We start from the raw sequence: 23,346 nt of genomic DNA, 5'->3' as shown, positions 1-23,346 counted from the left end.
GGTTATGCCATGTGCCCCCCCATGTTGGTGGTGGTTATGCCATGTGCCCCCCATGTTGGTTATGCCATGTGCCCCCATGTTGGTGTTGGTTATGCTATGTCCCCCCCTCATGTTGGTGGTGGTTAATGCTTGCTCCCCATGTTGGTGGTGGTTATGCCATGTGCTCCCCATGTTGGTTATGCCATGTGCTCCCCATGTTGGTTATGCCATGTGCCCCTCATGTTGGTGGTGGTTATGCCATGTGCCCCCCATGTTGGTGGTGGTTATGCCATGTGCTCCCCATGTTGGTGGTGGCTATGCCATGTGCCCCCCATGTTAGTAGTGGCTATGCCATGTGCCCCCCATGTTGGTGGTGGTTATGCCATGTGCTCCTCATGTTGGTGGTAGTTATGCCATGTGCCCCCCCCCCATGTTGATGGTGGTTATGCCATGTGCCCCCATGTTGGTGTTGGTTATGCTATGTCCCCCCCTCATGTTGGTGGTGGTTATGCCATGTGCTCCCCATGTTGGTTATGCCATGTGCCCCCCATGTTGGTGGCGGTTATGGCATGTGCCCATGTTGGTGGCGGTTATGGCATGTGCCCCCCATGTTGGTGGCGGTTATGCCATGTGCCCCCCATGTTGGTTATGCCATGTGCCCCCCATGTTGGTGGAGGTTATGCCATGTGCCCCCCATGTTGGTGGTGGTTATCCCGTGTGCCCCCCATGTTGGTGGTGGTTATGCCATGTGCCCCCCATGTTGGTGGTGGTTATGGCGTGTGCCCCCCATGTTGGTGGTGGTTATGGCGTGTGCCCCCCATGTTGGTGGTGGTTATGCCGTGTGCCCCCCCATGTTGGTGGTGGTTATGCCGTGTGCCCCCCATGTTGGTGGTGGTTATGCCGTGTGCCCCCCATGTTGGTGGTGGTTATGCCGTGTGCCCCCCATGTTGGTGGTGGTTATGCCGTGTGCCCCCCATGTTGGTGGTGGTTATGCCATGTGCTTCCCCTTTGTATGCACATCTGGCATGCAGAGTTTGTGTATAAACAAACACTGACAGCTCCTCAGCCTCTGATATGATTCCATAGTGCAGGACAGGCTTTGATGCTGCCTCCTCCCCCAGCATGTTGTTTTCATTATGACATACTATTGTGTCCCATTCACCTAGTCTTTACAAGTTTGTAAAAGGATCCAACAGGCGGCTGCGGGACTCCGCGGGAAGGTGTGCTCCCTTCCTGATTGCAGGCTGAAAAACAATCAGGACTTCCAGGGTGACCCCACTTCCCCCTTCCCCGGCCCTGGGTGTCACCCCCGCCCCTCTGGAAGCCTGCCTGTGGAGGGACTGCTGTGTGTGGGGTCAGGGAGGGAAATCGTCCGGGGGCGTCCCCCCCCCTTGCGGCTGCCTCAGTTGGATTATTCCACAAGAGGCTTGGGAGGCAGAGAGGGGAGAAAGAGCAGAATAAAGTGCGGCGCGGAGGGGTGTGCAGAGCCGAGTAATGATAGGGAAGGCGGACAGGGGGAGAAGACTGTAAATCAGAGAAGAGGGAGAGGAGACACCGAGCCCACACCGACACCGAGCCCACACCCACACCGAGCCTGGGAGCGGAGGACAACAGAGGACGGGCGCCGGGGACACACACCGGGCTTGCTGCATGAGCACACGGCGGAGGGCACCGGGACTCCTGTGTATTGCAATGAGAAGATCCTGATCGGACACTGAGGATCGGAATGAGAAGATCCTGATCGGACACTGAGGATCGGAATGAGAAGATCCTGATCTGGGGGATCCACCTGCTTTGGAGGGGATCGCAGTGTTGATGAGACCTCGGTGGAGAGCTGAGTCTGGGGGGATGAGGCTGCCGCAGTGCTCCTGTCTGACACTACTGCTCCTCCTGTGTCTGCCAGGTGAGTGCAAGCTCCATGACTCATCCATGCCAACTGGCCTTCCCTTCCACCCACCTGGCCACCAGGATGGCTCCATACAAATGTGGTTCCTGATCGACTGCGCTGACCCAACCGTACCACGACCGACTGTTTTATTCTGTGTCTGTACATGGTTAACTGGCTGTTGACTGTCTTGTATTTAAAGTCCATGACTCATCCATGCCAACTGCCTTTTCCTTCTACCTGGTTACCAGATTTTTTGGTTGGCCTTGAACGTCTTCCTGATCGACAGCGCTGACCCAATCGTGCCATGACTGACCATATTATTCCGTCCATTCAGCACCTGTGCATGGTTAACTGGTGGTTGACTGTCTTGTGTTAAAGTCCATGGCAACTGGCCTTCCCATGCACCCACCTGACCACTAGGATAGGTCCGTAGACATTTTTTGGTTCGTGATCTACCGCGCTGACCCAACTGTACCACAACTGACCTTTTTTTTTTTTTTTTTTGTTTTTTTTTTTTTTTTTTTCCGTCCATTCTTCGACTGTCAATGGTTAACTGGCTATTGATTGTCTTGTATTTAAAGTTCATGCCAACTGGCCTTCCCTTCTACCTGGCCACCAGAATTGACCCAAAAATTAGCATGGGAAGTCTTCCTGATTGACAGTGCTGCCCAAAGCCATACCACGACTGACCATTTTTATACTGTCCGTTCAGTGCCTGTTCATGGTTAATAGGCTGTACACTGTCTTGTATTTAAAGTCCATGACAACTAGCCTTCCCTTCCAGGGACAGTCTCTTGCCACCAGGATTGACACCATGCAGATTTTTGGAAGACTTCCTGATTGACAGCGCTGACCTAACCACACCATAACTGACTATTTTTTTTATTCTGTCCATTCAGTGCCTGTCCATGGTCCAATTATGGTTAACCATCTCGCCTTTGAAGTGCAATGGAAATAGGTGGCCCTCTCAACTGGCGGTTGACCATCTTGTATTTAAAATCCATGACTGATCCATGCCAACTGGCTTCTTCCAGAGTCAGTCCCTGGCCACCAAGATTGACCCTGTGCAGATTTTTAGAAATCTTCCTGATTTATTTAGTTGACCTTGAAGGTCAACGGAGCTGACCTGACTATACTGTGATTGACTATTTTATTCTCTCCATTCATCACCTGCCCATAGTTAACTGGCTGTTGTCCATCTTGTATTTAAAGCCAATGACTCATCCATGCCAACTGGCCTTCCCTTCCACCTGGCCACCAGAATTGATCCCATGCATATTTTTGGAAGTCTTCCTGATTGACAGCGCTGACTTAAACTGTGCCACCACTGACCATTTTATTTTGTCCCATCAGCGCCTGTCCATGGTTAACTGGCTGTTGACCGTCTTGTATTTAAAGCTTGTGACGCATCCATGCCAACTGGCCTTCCCTTCCAAGGTCGGTCCCTGGCCACTAGGATTGACCATATGCAGTTTTTTTTTTTGGAGGTCTTCCTGGCTTTCTTTTTTTATTTGGTGAGCCTTAGAGGTCAATGGTGCTGTCCCAACCATACTGTGATTGACCATTTTATTCTGTCCACTCAGCACCTGTTCATGTTTAGCTGGCTGTTGACCGTCTTGTATTTAAAGTTCATAACTCATCCATGCCAACTGGCCTTCCCTTCCAGGGACAGTCCCTAGCCACCAGGGTTGACCCCATGTAGATTTTTGGAAGTCTTCCTGATTGACAGCGCTGACCCAGTCATACCATGATTGATCTTTTGTTTTTATTCTTTCCATTTAGCGCCTGTCCATGGTCACATTGCTGTTAACCGTCTCATATTTAAAGTTGAATGGAAATAGGTGGCCCTCTTGATGATGCTTGAAATTATGATTTGGAATGGATGGCTTTAACAGCCATGGACCAGCATTTATTATTAAATGGAATCCCTCCTGATTGACAGCACTGACCCAACCATATCATGATTAACCTTTTTATTCTTTCGATAACCATTTTGCTGTTTGTTTGTCATGTATTTAAGGTCCAATAGAAACATGAGGCCCTCTCATTTAACGACACTTAAAGATGTTGGCTCAGTGACGTTGCATCCCTGGGCCTGTTTATGTGAGTACATAGATGTGGAATTAGGCAGGGGGTTGTCTTGCAACAGTTGGTGCAAGACAACCCACCTGCCTAATGCTAGAAAATGCATCTCATCTACGCACTATGTGCGTGGATGTGCATTGTTATTAAAATTAGGGTTTTGGGTGGATGCCATTACTGATTGATGGCACTGATCCAACTGTACCATAGGTGACCATTTTATTCGGTCTATGGTCAGCTTGCTGTTGACCGTCTTGTATTTTAAGTCAAATTTGAAATAGATGGCCTTATTGACATTATTGATGCTTGAAACTAGGATTTGGAGTAGATGGAGTTAACAGCCATTGACCAACACTTGTTAATAAATGGGAAGTCTTCCTGAAATACAGTACTGACCAACCTTACCATGATTGACCATTTTCCTCTGTCGATGGTCAGCTTACTTTTGACCATCATGTATTTATGGTCCAGTGGAAATAGGTGGCCCTCTTGGACAGCCTATGAAGATGTTGGGTCGGTGACCTTGCGTCCCTATGTCAATTTAGATCTGTGCAAGTGCGTTGAGGTGTCAAGCGTTATTGACCCTTGAAATTAGAATTTGGAGTGGATGGAGTTAACAGCCAATGGCTAACACTTGTTAAGAAATGGAAGTCTTCCTTAAAGACAGCACTGACCCAACCTTACCTTGATTTACCATTTTATTCTGTTACATAGTTACATAGTTACATAGTTACATAGTAGGTGAGGTTGAAAAAAGACACAAGTCCCTCAAGTCCAACCAATGTGTGTGATTATGTGTCAGTATTACATTACATATCCCTGTATGTTGCGGTCATTCAGGTGTTGATCGTCTTGTATTTATCAGTCAATGAAAATGTGTCCCTCTCAGACAGCGTTTAGGATGTTGTTGGCTCAGTGATGTTGAAAATTCTGTAGCATTACAGGTGGGTTGTCAGGCATCAATGTGCATTTCCTTTGAGCGTTGACATACTGACATATGTTTCTATTGCGTTTTTTGAAATTTAGGATTTGAAGGACTGGATGGAGTTATGAACCATTGAATAAGGCTTGACAGTAAATAAAAGTCTACTTGATACCTGCGGTCCTTTTGGACAGAATTTTAAAAAGATGTTGATTCGGTGACCTTGAGTCCCTAGAAAATATTAAGGACCCATTTAGAGCTATTAGTATATTGTCTTTTCGTACTGTTTTGACATGCGTTGCCAGTACATTTTTAAAGTTAAGATTTACAGTGCATAGGGTTAGCAGCCAATGGAAAGGACTTATTAATACCTGTTGCCAACTTATCTAAACAAACATGCATTACCATTGACCTCTATGGTCTTCCCGATACAACACGCCTTTTTTTTTTTTTTTTTTTTCTGCGTTTTAGTGTATTTTTCAATGGCAATGAGATAGGAATGGACAGTATTTTTATCATGGGGAAGCTGGACACATCTGTTTAGCATGTTGCAACACGTAAATAGTGTAAATACCTAAAAAAAAAAAAAAAAAAAAAAAAAACTGTTGGCAGCTATGTTGACTGTCTTAAGAGACTTTTGTCACTGTTGAGCTTGTCTATCTCTGCTTATCTTCATGTCGTCAGAGGGGACTGTGGTCCCAGTCTTGCCTATTGAACTGGTCAATAACACAATTTTGCACATTTACATTTGACCAATAGTAAATCAGCAAACATTGCTACAGGGATATTTCTAGGTACAAATCTTCAGATCCCAGGACTGTCCCTGGTATCTGCGGCTGCAGTCTAGTATACCATCTTCTTGCGTCATGTAGATGTTGTTATCCTCATATGATTGGCAACCCAAGAAGACAAGGACCCTCTGAGATACAAACATTGAAAACCTGTATTCCACGGAAATCCAGAACAGTTGTCAGCTATGTCTTATTGCACATTCTGGAATTCCCTTTTCCTAGTTATGCAGATTCTTCTACATGTAGTAGTATATTTATTTATGATTCTGTTAAGTGCCATCATACTATAGGTATGACGTGAACCTTGCGTATAAATCTTTCCCCTTTTTAAATAAGATCATACAGGTCACTTTACTGATAAGTCACATTCGCAAAACCGCTTTTATTTTAGAATGTTTTATACAAGCGTCAGTGTGTAGGAATCCTAGGCTTTTTATAGGAAAAGGACTCCTTCACATTTTAAAATGCCATTCATGCCTGGCTCACAACTATGCAGTGCAGCTCTCTCTATTGTATTAGGACTTGTTGCTTTCTGTGTGTTAAAGGCCCACTAAAATAAATATTAAATGCGCAAACAGAATCTTGAGAACCCATTTACATTTATTTGATGACTTAATTATGTTTAAGGCCACCCATTAAAATCAATAGACGCTGGATGCACTAAAACGTTCCAAAATATTTGCTGCTATACACTAGAACTTTGTCATGCATTGCAATGCCTTAATGTGTTGGGGTGCTAGTCAAAATGTATAGCATGACCCCCCATCAATGTATGTAATGTGCGTTACATTGTTATTATTATTATTATTATTATACAGGATTTATATAGCGCCAACAGTTTACATAGCGCTTTACAACTTGAGGGTAGACAGTACAAATACAATACACTTTGATACAGTAGGAATCAGAGGGCCCTGCTCCTTACATACAGCACATAGCTGTAAATCAGCCCTTAACTTTTCTTACTCAAATTTGCTTAAATTTATGCAATATGCAAACGTGTGTAGATACAAAAGCAGATCTAAGGTCTCGGTAGCCGCCAAGAATGACTGGCTTTTTGGCAGATGACCCTTCTCGAGCGTCATTGTAATGTGCCATGTGATTCAGCTGATGATCACCCTGAGCCCTGCATGGACCAATCCTCATCTGATCGCAGGTGATGATCGCGTTGGTATAGGATATGGCCTCTTGCAGCCGTCCCCATGCCTAAACTGCACAGACCTCCTTCCTTTTTTTTTTTTTTTTTTTTTTTTTTTTTAATTTGCTCTGCAGTTTGAGATTAACTGCATTGGCAATGCTGTGACATTTGTCAGCAAGGGGTTAATATTAAGCACTGAGTGATGAGAAGAAAACTGGCGTATTTCAGTCCTTACTGCACATTATTAATGACGGCTCCATGTTATTGACTGATAGATGGCATTTTTTTTTTCTTACAGTGCTGTATATGTAATGTGATAGTCTGCTCGGTGTGTTTTGTAGGATCGTACTTGTTGCTTTGTGTGTAATGCGGCCTTTATGTTCTTTATACCATGACTTTGTCCCTGTTGCATCCACTTACATGTTGTAAACCTTGTAGCATTCACTAAGCTAGAGGACAGTATGACCTTGTGTTATCTGCTGCGGTTAGGACCGTATGTCCGTGCTCAAGCCACTAAAATGATTCTCTGGTATAAGCATGGAAAGGACTGTATGCCCTGAACTGTCCTTGCTGTGAATGAGGACTGTATGACCTTGTGTTATCTGTTGTGGTTAGGACTGTACGTCTATGTTCTAGCCACCAAAAAGATCCTCTGGTGTAAGCATGGAAAGGGCTGTGTGCCATCAGTCTCTGTTGTGGATGAGTACTTTATGACTTTACATTATCTATTGTGGTTAGAAATGTACATTCTTGTACTATCCACTACAAAGAATGACTGACTGTGTGCCATGAACTGTCCATGCAGTGGGTGAGGACTGTATGACCTGCTTTAACCTCAACAGATAATGTAAGAACTTGACTCTCAATCAACATTGCCTATTTTTAATCATTATGCTGCTAACATTAATAGATAGTAAAGCATAGCCTATTTATTTGTTTTCAATCCTTTTATATTTTTTATTATTTATTTATTTTTTTTAACATTTCTTTAGCGACTTCCTAGTTTCCATGCCTAGGCCAACAATGTCGTACATCCCAGGAGTCTTCAGGAGGGGAGGAGGGGTTTTCTCAACTAAGCACACCCTCCTGTATACAGGCCTGAGCTAAGGCCAGATGGATTTCGGGAGGTAATTGCTACATGAACCATTTGCCCTTACTCAAGATGGCCAAAGCCATAAATGTTAGGGGGTGTTTTTCAGAGTGATTTTGCAGCAAAATAAAGCATGGAGACTCATCCCTGGATGAGTTTGCTTTGAATATTCAAAAACAAATATTCAAAATAAATGAAATGGTGTTTTTGGTTTGCAGTGCTCATATACAGTGTTGTTCCACTTTAAGACTGTACATCCATGCCAACCTTTCTCAACCTTCAGTAACCCTTGACGTAATTTTCTGATCTCAGGGAACTCATTTTAAAATGTGAAAGAAAAATGTAGCGCATAAACACATAAAATGTAAACATCTACAAAGATTGTTCATAAATAGTAACACACTCCATACAATAGATAACTCTGAAGTCTCTCCTCGTGAAGTGGATAAGTGAAATCAATCAAAAAACCGTGTATGATTGAAAATTGTCCCACTGATAGAAGATGGGTAAGTGAAAAAGGCAGTGGAAGCTCAGACATAGGCAGATGGTTAAATCCCCGAGAACATATCCATCGGCTGTAAAAAAAACTCTTACCAGATATACTGGACTCCCATGTCAGCGACAGGGAATCACTTAGGCAGGGTGCCCCACCGGGTCGTTGGAAAGGATTGTCCCAGGCTCACCGAACCCTCCAGGTCAGACTCTGCATGGATCTCCAGGGGTCACCGGGTAGGTCCTCGCGATAAATGGCTAAAGTATGAAACGAAGGGAACGGAACCTCTCCACTGGAACTGGAGTGGGAACTGGATTCTCATTCAAGTAGCATGTGGAAAAAGGAACAGATGCCTCCACATAGTGTCGATGAAAAAATTGTTTTTTTTATTGCTAAAAAAGCCTGATAACTGTTAAAAGATGTGATCACAATTAAAAAGCAAAAATGGGCAACAAGGAGGATGCTGTAGGCGCCCGACGCGTTTCAACCCATAGGTCTTCTACTGGGGCATAAAGCATCCTATCCAAGTTGCCTTATATTTATAACTAAAAAATTTGTATCAACCAATAACAGCAAAATACATTTAGACTTTCTCATTGGTTGGACCCGATCACCTGATCCAACCTGATTACAAACTGATGTAGAGGTACTCATCCTATTCTATTGGCTAAAAATCTTCAAATGGTCACCATATTCACTAACAGACATATAATGGAACCAATCATAGCCATAGGTACAATACCCTGATGTGACCCAGCCATACATAATGAATGAAGTGGGGCTGAGAAAACAGTACTGAGTATTTCATTGCTGACACTTTTAGAATGGACTCAAACCCATGTAAGCTCAAGGCCAATCAAAACTATCAAGTAGATGGACAGGCAGTTCTGACGGCCTGTTCAGTCTTAAAGTTGTTCCACTTTAAGACTGTACATCCATGCCAACCTTTCTCAACCTAAGTGATCTTGGACCTAAAACTTTTCAGGCACCATCAGATGGGAGGTAATTTGACCAAAGCTCAGGGAACCCCTAGCAACCTCCAGGAGGAACCCTGTTAGAGGATGGCTGGTCTGTGCACTCAGGGCCGGTGCTACCTCTAGGCAGCCGCCTATGGTGCACTGCTGCCTAGGGCACCCAGTCGCCCCCCCCCCCCGGTAGGCTGCATTTGATGGGCGCTGGTGAGGCTGCATTTGATGGGCGCTGGTGAGGCTGCATTTGATGGTCACTTCATTAAAAAGGTGGGGTATACATGGGCAGGGCAAAGGGGGTGAAGTCAGGGGTGGGACCAAGGGGGGCGGACCTCCAGCTGCTGCAAAACTACAAGTCCCATCATGCCTCTGCCTTTGGGTGTCATGCTTGTGGCTGTCAGAGTCTTGCTATGCCTCATGGGACTTGTAGTTCTGCAACAGCTGGGGGTCCGCTAATTGCATATCTCTGGCCTAGGGTGTCAAAAATCCTTGCGCCAGCCCTGTGCACTCTCCACTAGAAAGAATAAGGACTGTATGTTGTGGAAGAGGACTCTGTGACCTTACATTATCTGTTGTGGTTGGGTATTTTCTATTAGAAGCCTTTGTTGTAAGGACCATATCCCATGAACTGTCCCTGCTGTTGTATCCAGTGCTAGATTAGAATTGAGCTTTGATACTTGTTTGTTAGGACTAAACTTTGATTTCCTCCAGTGGTTACTAGGTGTCAATTGTATATTAAAATTGTGACTTTGTAGTGTGTTCTTGGTTTGCGCTCTCTTCAGTACATTATTCAGTCTTCTGATGTTAATATTGTATCTAATGCAGCTGAAGACTGATACTGTATGTATTATGAGCAGATTATCTTTTCCCTTGCATGGTCACTTAGCAGCTGTTCTTCTTCAGTCCTGACGTCATTATGCATTTAAAGGAAATCTGTACAGAGAAAAATATGGAGGACACCATTGTTGCCGTACTGAGATCAGAATTGTCTGGCTGTCTCTTGCTTCGCTAATTTGAGTCAACGACTGAAAACCGAGCATGTAGTATGAGAAGTCTGGGTGAGGTTAGGACTCCTGACTTGCATGCTTGTACTGGGTCCCTGATTTAGAACCTGTTCTTATACCATTTATGTTAAAGAGCAACTCCAGCCTAAAAAGCCAAATGTTTGAAAAAAAAAAGTCCTTAATTATTGCAGGTAATGGCAAGAGAGCCCATTGGACTTCATTTAAGTGGAGAATTCAAGCAGCTAGCTGTGTCTGAGTAGAGACCCCCTTCTTTAAACCAAATACATTTTTGATTTTTTTGTGTCTATAAAGGAGAACCCCCCCCTTCAAGGCTAGACATGGTGTCCAGTAAGTTTGTGTACCTTTCCTAAACTATGTGCCAATCATTGTGGTCATGTCTTCTTGGAGGACCTACAGGTTGGGTACAAATTCACATTATAGAATGGCTACAATTGTATTTGTAACAGACTCACTTTAATTTTTAGAGCATTGTGGATTGATCATGAAGGCCTTGCTGTGAGTCGATGAAGAAAACGCTTAATGAATGCTTGTTGTCAGGTCAATAAGCTGCACACTGATAAGGAAATGGCCAGCAGGATGTTTGCTGCATGTTGAATTGACTGCCCTTTGACAACCTTGGAAATTCACTAGCTTGTATTCACAGATCATATGAAATGGACAGCTATAGTCTGTGGAATTGGTGACATTGATCAGAGTGGCACCTCCCACATCACCCAGGCGTAAAAAGGACACATTGGGGTGGATTGACTAAAGGCAAATAGAATGTTCACTTCACAAGGGAAGTTGCACTTTGGAAGGGTATTATACCCGAAGCTTGGTGCTGAGGTGAAGCTCAACTGACTTCTATCATCCAACTATGTGCAAGCAAAAAGACTCTAGATATTAGCTGCATTGCCTATTGAAAAGAGAAGAGGTGCAGGACATAATGATGGATATAAACTTTTTTTTTTTTTAACTTAATTTTTTTTGGAGGGGTAGCTGATTGGACAGCACCAGAGTTCTGGTAGAATTTAGACATGTGCCCATTGGATTGTTTGTGGTCTTTATAATTGCTTGAAAATATTTAGCTTTTTTTAAATAAAATGTTTCCTGTTAAAGCTAAACTTCAGTCGACAGCTAAACCACACAAACAAGTTGGTGACCCCATGTTTCTGTACTGCATTAAGCAGCCTGGTCATCAACAGAATACCACCTTTTACAGACAGATACAAATATACACAATATAGCACCCCCTGTGACGACGAATGAAACGCGTTGGACGTGGTTACACAGCAGTCGGAAGTGACATCAGACGCCGATCCAGAAGTGATGCACTGGATGTGATGTGTTAGAGGAGCGGGGTGAAGTGCCATTTGCTCAGCTTGTATAGCAGTGATGGTGAACCTGTGGCACGCGTGCCACAGCTGGCACGTCAAGCCCTCTCTGTCGGCACGGCAGGGGAATCTCCCAGCCAGGCAGTCACTTGCACTGACAGTGCAGGCAGGGAGGAGCTGGCTCCCTTCCTTGCATCAGTGCCAGTGATGTCGGCAGGGGGGTGGGCAGCCAGTCATCTTGTTCCATGCGCGCTGTTTAGGAGGGGTGTAAAATGTTTCCTCCACCGTCCCGACTGTTCTGCAGCTTATTGCCTCCCTCAGACCCCTACACCTCTGGTAAGGCTGACATCCTGGTGGCGGGGATATCGAGGAGCAGCTGGATGGTGGGGATTCCTACAATACTGCCCTGGGAGAGCTGGACGATGAGGCCATGGAAAGGTAAGGAGGAGGATGGATCCTCCGATCTACATTGTTTTGTGTGGGGGGGATGTTAGTAGTGCAGGAAGCATGTGTCAGGTAGGTGAGTGTAATGGTCAGGTAGGTCAGTGTATGTTGCACAGTGCATTCTGCATTCTTTTAGGTCCCTTAGGGCTCATTCAGAGGGATTATCAGTCCCTTCCTCTGTACAGAGACGCTGGCAGGTTTAATTCTGTGTTGGCACTTTGAAAGAAATGAGTTGGTTTTGCGTTGCGGTTTGGGCACTCAAAAAAGTTTGCCATCACTGCTGTATAGTGTTTCTTACAGCACTTTGGATTATTGAAGTGGGGCACTTTTGGATGGGTTGTGTGGGGTTTTTTTTTTTTTTTTCCTTTTAAATGTTGCTTGTAAGTAGTTTTTTTATTGGTTTTAAATATAGTGTTTATACAGCAATACGCTATGGGAGTTCTTTCTTTTCCTCTCATGTTTTTAGAGTGTTATGAGAAGAAGAAAATGAAGCCTGGTGTATGAGAAGAGTGGTGAGGGATCCTACGTTTAGAAAAGTGCTTTGTGCCGATCAGTAATATGGGGAGCATATGAGTTTGGTGAGTGCCTAGCCTGAGGGGAGTGGTGTGTTCACTTTATTCACATGGTAGTCGGAAGGTGCACTTGGTGGATGTTCAGAAGAAAAATGTTATTTTTGTGGATGTTTTATTTTGGAATATTTGATACGCATTTTCACAATTTCACGTGTGTTGACATCTGGTGTTTAATATATTATATGGTAGTTAAAGGGGTTTGTTTGTTTGTTTTTTTTTTAATTTATTTATTTTGTTTACAGTGCCTTCTCAATTTGGGAGTTAAAAAATAAAATCTCATATATAAGTATTAAGGTGGCAGCAGTTGACTTTATTTTTTCTCATAGGTAGTATTTATTTCTCTGGCACAGAGTTTGGTAATCTTCTCTTCCTCCCCTTCTTCCCTTTATTTATTTTCTATTTTAGATAAAAATATATACAACTGGTCAGGCATTGGCATGGAATTATGCAGGCACCATCAAACTGGAGGTAATTTTGCCACAGTTCAAGGAACCCCCTAGCCACCTTCTGGAGGAGCACTAGGGTTCCACAGAACCCTGGTTGAGAATTGCTTCTTGAAATGCTGTGTTATTACTATATTAGCAAAGCTGCTAATGGTTAATTGTGTGTGTGTGTGTGTTTTTTTTTTTTTTTTTTTTTTTTTTTTTTTTTTATGGTAACACAATTGCCGACCATATTTTTAGCATTGACCTTTTTATTATAGTGGCTAATTGTATTTTTAGGGGTTTGTTCAAGTTTGAATGACTTCTGGACCATTTCTCTACCAGTGATGCTGTCCTGTATCTGGTAGTATGGGAGCCTTTTTCCATAGCAGCTGGATTGCATTAAAGAAATTAAACCATCTGTGATGGCTGTAGGCAACAGCTCAACTTCTTTTAGGTTATCGTATAGATCTGCTTTAGAGTCTGTAGCTCTACAGCAAAGCCGAACACCTTTGCTTGACCATGAAATATACATGATGAAAACTCCTAACGATAACTGGAGAGATAAAGGGAAGCTAAAACTCAATTTAGTGAGAGTTACAAGAGGGCATGTGAAAAAATAAAGGCATTTAAGCATGGAAACCTGCTTTTAAATGCAGGTTTGAGACTATGTGGGGATGAGCGCCAAGTACATGTAAAGCCAAAAACTTTTTTTTTTTTTTAATAGTTTGCTGTTGGTGTCCTTTGTTGGGGAGATCCATCCTCACCATTTGTGCTCGTGACCATAGTCTCCCGTACAGAAAATGATAGGCAAATCCAGGTCATCACAGAAACAGGAGATGAGGGGAAATCTTCAAATGGGGACATCTGTTTTGGGGCTCTCCCCTCGAAACGCGTCAGCCATCTGGAAAGTTCTCCGGCTTGCTTGGAATGGTCTCGTGACCTGGTTGCTTTGTGGTTTCTATGGACCCTCGTATGCTTTTATCATTGATTTGTTTGTGAGTATATTTCTATTTACTTATAATTAAAAAACCTACTTGGGTAATGTGCAAGGCTGGTGCTCCTTCTCTCTCCAGCTGTTTAAAGCTGGGCTCATACTGTTAGAATTTTGGCAGGTTCAGAGGATTGAGCCAAAATTCCAATAGTGGTTGGTCCTGCTAGCTTGACAGACGTTGATTACTGTGTCAGGCTAAGGTACACTGATGCTAATGGCTGTCCGAATACAATAGGCTGATGGGGGAGATTCATCCATCCACACTATTTGTGTGGAGGGAGAAATCTGTTTGTTTTATTTCGCTGAGTAGACTGCAAGAAAGATCTATTGTACAGTATGCAAAGACTTCTGGGAAGATCAGTGAGACAAACAAGAAATGACCTTTCTGGGGGTGTTCTGTGCACCAACAGCATACAGTGTGCCTCTGGGTTGCCATATTGCATTGAATTTTACAGAAAATTACAGCACTGCCTACTCCTGTGGGGAGAGCAAAACTCTGCTGGACTGCTGGTTTTGTTTTTTCCATAGGAAAGAATAAAACTGCTGCACATACACTATATTGCCAAAAGTATCGGAACGCCTGCCTTTTTACGCACATGAACTTTAATGGCATCACAGTCTTAGTCCGTAGGTTTCAATATTGAGTTGGCCCACCCTTTGCAGCTATAACAGCTTCAACTCTTCTGGAAAGGCTGTACACAAGGTTTAGGAGTGTGTCTATGGGAATGTTTGACCATTCTTCCAGAAAAGCATTTGTAAGGTCAGGCACTGATGTGGACTAGAAGGCCCATCTCAGTCTCAGAAGAGTTGAAGCTGTTATAGCTGCAAAGGGTGGGCCAACTCAATATTGAACCCTATGGACTAAGACTGGGATGCCATTAAAGTTAATTTGCATGTAGAGGCAGACGTGCCAATACTTTTGGTAATCTAGTGTATGTGCGGGCTGAAGAGGATCCAGTGGTGATGTTTTGTGAGCAAACATGGTATAGAGTGGCACAGAGAAGATCATTGGATCATGGCCGAATGGGAGTATTAAGCTGGCCATAGATTATACAGTTGTCTTGGATTTACCTTGAACTATGTAATGCAAGCGCCTGTCTGATTGCATACAAATTGAAAGTGAGTTGAGTTTGACATCATATGGATTGGTAAATCGAAGGGAAAATTGTACAAGCAAAATTGTTTACTGTATGGTAAGCCTTAGACCAGGTGGGCTGTACTCAGAAAGATTAGGGGCGGCATATACTGTTGTCTATAAATACAAGCCCCCCACATCTCCCAGCTGGTCTAATACTCTAGACAGATCTATCTATATATTAGTGTCTGTGACAAAATATTCTCACTGGGTCCTGTTCAGCCTGTATGGGGAACCATATTCTTGGTGGCCTCCAGTGGTCCTGCAGAGTTTTGCTCTCCCAACAGAATTGAATGGGGTCACAACACACCTTTACAGTCTGAAGGACAACCCAGCAAGGATGTCTTTTACCCATATTGGAGCTGAATGGTGCTTCAAAGGCTTCAACAAAGCTGTTTTTCTTTTTTGCAAACATTTGATGTACCCTATTGCTCTTGTATAGGTTGAAGCCTATGTGAGCAAGACCATATGGTTAGTGTCAGTGCACCAATTTGGCACGCGTTTTCAAAAAATTTATCTTCTGCGGTACAAATTTTTCTCAGCATCTCCATAACAGAAGTAGCACAGAATCTGTACTACATTTTGCAAAAAATCTTTGCAAAGCAGCATTGTCAAAATTATCTGTTTTTTAGTGCTGGAGTTTTCACGTCAACACTTCTTTATACGCAGAACAGATTACCAATGGAAGAAAGAGCTAAGAGTTTGTTAATGTGATGGGTGTATAGATAACCACATTAAATGTCCATGATCCATGTGAGCTGGCTAATTACCCTGTTTTATAATTGATGTGAAGATTTGGAAGGCGCTTTAGTCTTGGTGAGCTGTGAAAACCTCTCTAATTGACCAGATTTGGCCGCAAAGTTCAGTACGATCCCTGGGGAAGCTTGGCAAAGCTAGCATTTGGGAATACCCCGAACCAATATATTCCATTCATATGCAAACCAGGCACATTCTCATGTGTACTAATTGGTTATTCCTCAAATCTGGATGCCCCGAGGGTTGGGAACTGGTGATGCTGTGCTGTTTTTAGGAGAGCCGAGGCTGTTTTTAATCCATTCATTGCCCGAGGGGAGGTATGCTGTAAATCCAGCTTGAGGAACAACGGGTTAAAGGACCACAGTCTTTTCTCTGTGTGACATGAGGGCGCAGTCCCCGTCTGCGAAAACTGTCGCATAGCAAAAACTTAAAGGGTTTACAAGAGCTCAGATGGTTGAGTTTGTTCGATTGACAGCCATATTCTGACGAGAGAGCTATAGAAAGCTGACTGACAAAGTGGAAAATCAGGGATGAGATTTAAAGGACAAGTATACCCATGGGGGGGGGGGTCATGATGCATATTATGAGAAAAAGGCAGCTATGCGTTTAAAAGTCCCCAGCGTCACCATAGGCAAGTTTTTCAGCAAAATCCCTAGATGTAGTTTCCACTACCTTGCGTTGCATTTTGCATGTGGCACTCTGTGCAGTCCTATACAAATGTGTGTCTGATCAGGAGCTTTCAGTGATGCATTACAAGCCAGTACCTGTGATTTACATTTCATGTAACTTTTGCTGAGCAGCCTATATTGCTTAAAGCAGAGTTCCAGTCATAAAGTGTGTGTGTGTGTGTGTGTGTGTGTGTTGTGTTTTTTTTTTTTTTTCAGTATTCAGCAGCATTAAATACAAGGAACAACCTGTGGAAAGAAAAAAAAAAAAAAAAAAAAATATATATATATATATATATATATATATTAATATACATTTTTTTACTCACCCTTTCAGGTCTGTTGCTAGGGGGTCTCTTGTAATCTGCCTCTTCCTCTCCAAGGCGCCTGACATCACTTCCCTCGGCACCCGTGCTCGCTAGTGCTCCTGGGAGATGTCTGTCATCATTTCCTAGGAGTCACTGGGCAGCGCTGAGGGCTTCATTGCCATCACAACGGGGGGCGGGCACTTCCGCCGCTGCCCGTTGTGATGGCAACGTCTGAAGTGTACGGCGCTGCGCCGTACATACGGCGCATGCGCGAGAATGGGCGGGGCATGCTGGTCGCTCAGCTGCACCAGAGCCCAGAAGATATTGCTTGTGGGCTTCACATGCCCACAAGCACCATGGAAACTGCCTGGAAAGAAGAATATAAAATATATTCCTCTACGAAATCCTCAATCCAGGGCCAATTCAGCATAAAAACATGAGTTCTTTAAATTTTGCCTTCTTAACAAAATATATATATATATATATATATATATATATATATATATATATATATATATATATATATATATATATATATATATATATATATACTAAAAAAAAAAATATCAGTGGGAACTCCGCTTTAATGTTCGTTGTCATTGGAGACAAATGCCAACAAAAAAAAAATGGCAGTTTTCTTTTTCCGGGGTTACAGGACAGGAAGGTGGCTGTGGGTTGAAAATGTATCCTTTTTGCTTCTGTATTTACTGGGGGTGTGTTGTGGGGTGTGTGTGATGTGTGTGGTGGTGGTTTTATTTTAATTTTTTTGTCAGCAGCTCTCCGTTTGGGGAGCTGAGAGAACCGAGCCATCGGCGGTATTCGATGGCTCGGTTCTCAGTGCAAAGGTGGCCGGGACAGATGCAGCATCCACCTAGGTAAGTATGATGGTAAAAAAAAAAAAAAAAAACAAAACAAAAAAACATACTTCTCTTTTTAAGCATGGAAACCTGCTTTAAATGCAGGTTTGAGACTGAGGGGCTAAGCACCAAGTACATGTAAAGCCAAAAACTGTTTACGGTTGGTGTCCTTGCTGGGGAGATTCATCCATGTGGGCATGCTCCTGAGCCCTGCTGTGTGTATCCATAGACCCATATACAACATGACTAGGCCCAGACCCTGTTCTCTGCTCATAGGATTTGATTGACAGGAGTAACTAGGAGCCAATGGCTCCTGCTGCTGCCTCTGGGTCCTGTGAGAAGGGAGTGGAGAGAGCCGCACACCCCTGGATCGAGTGAGTGGGTATGTATTGTGGGGGGACGGGTGACCTACTACTACTGTGACATTTTTTTTTATCTTCATGCAGGAAATGCATTGAGGTAAATGTTTTCGCTTTAGAACCATTTTAAACAGTGGAAACGAACAGATCTCTTCATCCGCACAAGCAAGGTGGATGAAAGAATTATTTTTCGGCCTCATGTACTCTGCTGCTGGTAAACAGCTGTTCAGAGGCAGTTGGATGCTTTTTTCAGCTGCCCCTGAACTCATCCAATGTTCTCTTATGTGTACATGTACACAGATTCGTTTAATGTCGTTTTTTAGGCAGTTGAGTTTAGAGGCTATTCTTTGAAGGCAAAAAAATGAGTTCAAACGCCAAGCGTGGTAACTCGCGTTTTAACCGCGTTTCGTTTACAGGCGTTTTTTCATTTTTGCCTATTTTAAGAAAAAAAGTTTTTTTTTTGTTTTTTTTCAAACGCTTCTAAACGTAAACGCGGCAAAACGGACATTTTTAAACATGTGTTATTATCGGTCAAGTTAAATCATTCAGGAGAGGTTGTAAAAAAACGTCCCGTGTACATTAAGCCGTATTGTCATCTGTGTCCCCAGTGACTGCAGCTGCTAATCGATTACATTTTTTTTTTTTCAACTTGTCCATTCAACAAAGGTTGATTAAACTATTGAGCAGGGAAGCCCACACACTGGTTAAAATGTGTCCAGTCCCTACTGTACTGACCAAGTTTCAATCCATGTACAGCCAGCTTTTGCCGTCTCCTTTAAGAGGAAACTCTGTTTTATGTGCCGACAAGGACCCTTTAATTATGCTGGAAAGTTTGCCTTTTTATGATAGTCTGTGAAAATCTCCATGGATCACAAGCCATTTATAAAAAAAAAAAATTGTATGATTTAGATCTAGAAACAGAATGACAGGCCAACAGGCAGAATTCATAAGGAAAATGGCAAGTGCAAATACCGTAAGCCAAAGCAGTAATTTAGAACATCTGCTACTGGTCTCTATGTAGTAATCGGGGATTAGGTTCTTGATGGTTGCACATTGTTATAACACTTTGCTTTTGGAGAATGACGTTATGTTGGCTTTATGCATCAGGGTTAGGTGACTGTGATGATGTGCTTTATGTTGACCTTTTGTGTTCCTGATTTAGAGATCTTTCTACTGAAATATTTGGTAGCCATGAACTTTTTTTTACCCCATTGCTGCCCTCTGTTTTAGAACTGGCTAGAAGGACTTGTCAGTCCCGGTGAGGTCTATGTGGATTTTGCTGATAATCAGCCAGCTGCAGAGCAGGAAGCGGAATCCAAACTGGAGATCGATCTTGGAGTAGGGGACATGAAGGTCAATGTAATGTACATCATTCTACTCACCAAGATGCAATCATGTGCTGTTTCTGAAGTCCTCCTTTAGGCTACGTTCACACGATGTGCGCATTGGTGTGCTGTGGTGCCAATCATTCTCACTTTTTTTTTTTTCACCTCACCAACGCAAGTGTGTTTTAGAGCACCACCGCCACTACCTTGCATTGCGATGCCCTGCCTTTCAATAAAAAGCACATGCATCTCTCTGGGTGTGTTGAAGAGCACATGCAAAGGGCTCAAAAACAACCTTTGTCTGTTTTTCGTTAAATACGTTTATTTAAATCGTTTTCAATTTCTTACATTCAGAAATGTATATGATTGCAATACCATGGGAAGAAACTCTTACTAATACGAAGTATCTGTATGTAGTGTATCTAGGATTAAAACCATATCAAAAATATACAATAACCCTGCAACAAGCGGGGTGCTAGAAAACCAGTAAATGGAAATCTGGCATTTGGGAGGAAAAACCAAGTGTAATGCCCCGTACACACGAGCGGACTTTACGGCAGACTTTGTCCGGCGGACTTTACGACGGACTTTCCGAATGAACGGACTTGGCTACACACGATCAACCAAAGTCCGATGGATTCGTGCGTCCGGACTAAAACAAGGAAGTTCATAGCCAGTAGTCAATAGCTGCCCTAGCATCGGTTTTTGTCCGTTGGACTAGCATACAGATGAGCGGACTTTTCGACGGAGAGATTACCCCGGTGGCCAGTATAACACACAATAAGGGAGCGAAGTCTAAAAGACTTGATCATGTACATTACTGCAAAGGAGAAGTTTCCAAGCTAAATGTGAAAATACATAAAGGGAGAACAGAAGGAGGGAGGAATGGGAAGGAATGCACGGAGAAAGAAGGGAAGCGCGCACAGATGAGCAAGACAAAAAGCCATTGAGAGACATTAAGAATCAGAAAAGCAGATTCTCTCACCCAGAGCCTCGTAACAAGTCCCTGGAAAAATCAGCCAGGTTGGGAGACCTCCTGTAAAATAGGCATCCATGAAAACCAAATAGTGCCATGGTCTCCAAGTGTCACGAAAGGACTCTGCCCTATAACAGGGAGTAGCCGTAAGTTCTTCCATGTTCGAGTTCATTGATTTTTAGAGAACCAGAGATACTTCGAGGGCAGGTGCACAGGCCTCCAACACAGGGGAATGCACGATGAACCAATTATTTTGCCACTAGGGCTCGGAAAATGGAAGAATCACTAAAAGCCTGCCAGCACCTCCATGTGGTGCCCACCTGATCAGGGACACCTTTTTGTGTTTATTTCTTTTTTTTTTCCTATGGCTCCACTGATGAGATTCCCCTTCGCTATTAGTCCTGTAGACCAGAAAGCGACAGTCCAAATTTTTGAGTTTTCACAATAACAGGAAATCTTCCAATTTTGAATAGTCATAGACCCATCGTAAGAATTCCTTTTTCTTGAATACGCAAAACTATCAGATATATTGGAAAAAAATATATATAAATATATACATTTGATTAGATGTGGTAATCTAATGTAAAATTAAAACATTGAGAAGATTGACCGGGGGAATCTTCATGCTTTTGGAGAGATGTCCTGCTTTATCTTTGGGACAGGATGTAAAGGGATATCCCCTGTAAGGACCATAGGACCATATTCGGAATGGCTAAAATTCTGTAAGATTATTTCTATCTATCCCAAAAAAATGTATTTACATACACTTGAGAGGTATTACAGGTCTCATGTCGGCATGGAAAACTAAGAGGAATCCATTCACTAAGCAAGAACTATCGTGTTTGTGTTTTTGTGCTGAAATTTTGCTATGTAGGTGGCAATATCTACCCCGTCCCGCTTGATATCCTTCAATTGAAAATTCCAAGGAACTGGGATAATTCCAGGGTCAACACCACTTAGCAGAGCCAATAGCAGCTCCAATATTTAATTTTTAACTGTCTGTAAGGGTGGTTATCTGACCACCACTATGGTTGCGTTCTTCCCACTGACCACCAATGTAGAGGGGCATTTTTTTCCACTGAAACCCAGTCGATTAGTTTGAGGAGTTCCCTAAGACCTGAAATATTTGTTTAGATGTTCCTCTGGGGTAAATAGGTTGAGAAAAGTTGCCATAGAGTGTAATTCCATATTAAAGCTGGATTTTAAATAAGTTGCATCGACTGTTGTCTGAAACTGTTTGTTTTTGCTACACTGAAATCCCCAAGCAATGTTGGCTGCCGTGGTTTAGTTTCCCTATGCTGGACTACAAAGCACCTCCATCTCTATAATGTAAAAGGTAGGTGCTCTGTAGTTCAGCATTGAAGCACTCAGACAGGACTGACAACACTTCTTGGGATTTCTGTGCAGCAATAGCAGCATTATCAGTAGACAACCAAGTTCAGGAGCTCACTCGATTTTTGGTCAACAGGTATTGTACTTTCACCATTTTTAAATGGGATAACACATAAGGAATTGCTCATGTTCTGTAATGTAATGCATACGTTTTTTTTTGTTTTTCCACCAGACAAATATTTTAATTGACTGGAATATTTTTGGTTCAAAATACAGAATTGTTCTAATATGTTTTTTACTGCCAGTATTATAGACCCTGGCACAGTCATTAGTTGTGCTGCCTTTTGTTTGCTCAGTAATTATAGTGCCATTGTTATTCAAACAGGAATATAATTAGCTGAATGCTTGCAGCGACTTCTTCCAACACAAATTGGCGTACATGTCCGATGCATCAATGTTGTGTTTAAAGATTTTCCTCCTCCACTCCAAAAATACACAAGTTCACCATGGCATGTTTTCAACAGGAGAACTACGCTTAAAGCGTCTCCAAACCCAAAAGCTAATCTATTGCAGCTTACCATCTTCTCTCCTCCTCCTTTTTTATTTCTTATTTCTTCCCCTTATTGCAGTAGCCACAATAGCCAGCTGGTACCAAAGTTGTACTATCAAAGTTGCTTTACTTTACACTTAAGATAGTCGTACATTGCTTGCATTTTGAACGATTCCTGCTGGCAAGGACAAAATTTGAAGCGGTGTATGTACCTGCCAGCCCCAGTTCCAAAAAAGTAAATTGCTCAGCCGACTTTTGTCCAAGGAACTTGTTGGAAAATTGTCGGCTGAACAGCCCCTGCATTCAAATAAATGCACGTACTGTTTGGGCATTATGACCGCTAGGGGTGCCAGCTGTCAAAATACAATAGCCTGGCGGAGGGGATTTGTCCATCTGCATTTCTGCACTGTTAAGCTGGTCAAAGTTGGGGGGGGGGGGTCGAAAAAGAAGCAAATATCAGTTTCTTTCATGCACATAAATTAGGTAGCTGGAGTAATCTTGTAATATTGTATTCTGACAGCTGGACCAGTTGCTGTCAGAGTACACTGATCAGCGGCTGCAGCCAGTTGCCTGCAGTAGCTGATCAACAAACGTCCAGCATGCCTGTTCAGCCAGTCTGTGGCCAGCTTTAGTGTATGTATAAGTGGCTTTTGTTCAGTAGTGTTAAAGCAGATTTTCAGCCCTCCATAACACTCTCCTATCTACCCCCCCCACGATTCTCAGAAATTAGCCTAGGCGGTGGATAACCCCACACTTTACCTTTACCTGGACGTTCAAACTGTTTTGTATGAAGACCATGGTTGTATTACTTTGGTTGTACTACTTTACTGTAAGAGCAGCAAGGATGTGGAATTCCCTTCCACAGGCGGTGGTCTCAGCGGGGAGCATTGATAGCTTCAAGAAACTATTAGATAAGCACCTGAATGACCGCAGCATACAGGGATATATAATGTAATACTGAC

The 23,346-nt window shown here is 43.0% G+C and overlaps 1 protein-coding gene across 4 annotated transcripts in view; it reads left to right on the top strand.

Moving 5' to 3' along the window:
- The first annotated feature begins 1,153 nt into the window (after positions 1 to 1,153).
- LRP4 (LDL receptor related protein 4) overlaps positions 1,154 to 23,346 on the top strand; it is a 164,193-nt gene continuing 142,000 nt past the window's right edge. Inside the window, exon 1 of one of the 4 annotated variants that reach the window (XM_073604324.1) lies at positions 1,154 to 1,882. In XM_073604324.1, coding sequence (XP_073460425.1) covers positions 1,795 to 1,882 — 88 coding nt within the window. In that variant the 5' untranslated portion in view covers positions 1,154 to 1,794. Of the gene's footprint in view, positions 1,883 to 11,974; positions 12,128 to 23,346 lie in introns of those variants that run through there. The other 3 variants (XM_073604325.1, XM_073604323.1, XM_073604322.1) reach the window with 3 other exon arrangements.

The sequence above is a fragment of the Aquarana catesbeiana genome, linkage group LG11 (assembly GCF_042186555.1).
Source record: "Aquarana catesbeiana isolate 2022-GZ linkage group LG11, ASM4218655v1, whole genome shotgun sequence".
In the NCBI taxonomy this organism is placed as follows: domain Eukaryota; kingdom Metazoa; phylum Chordata; class Amphibia; order Anura; family Ranidae; genus Aquarana; species Aquarana catesbeiana.
The sequence above is the reverse complement of the archived record's forward strand: the minus strand, read 5'-3'. Positions and strand labels throughout refer to the sequence as shown.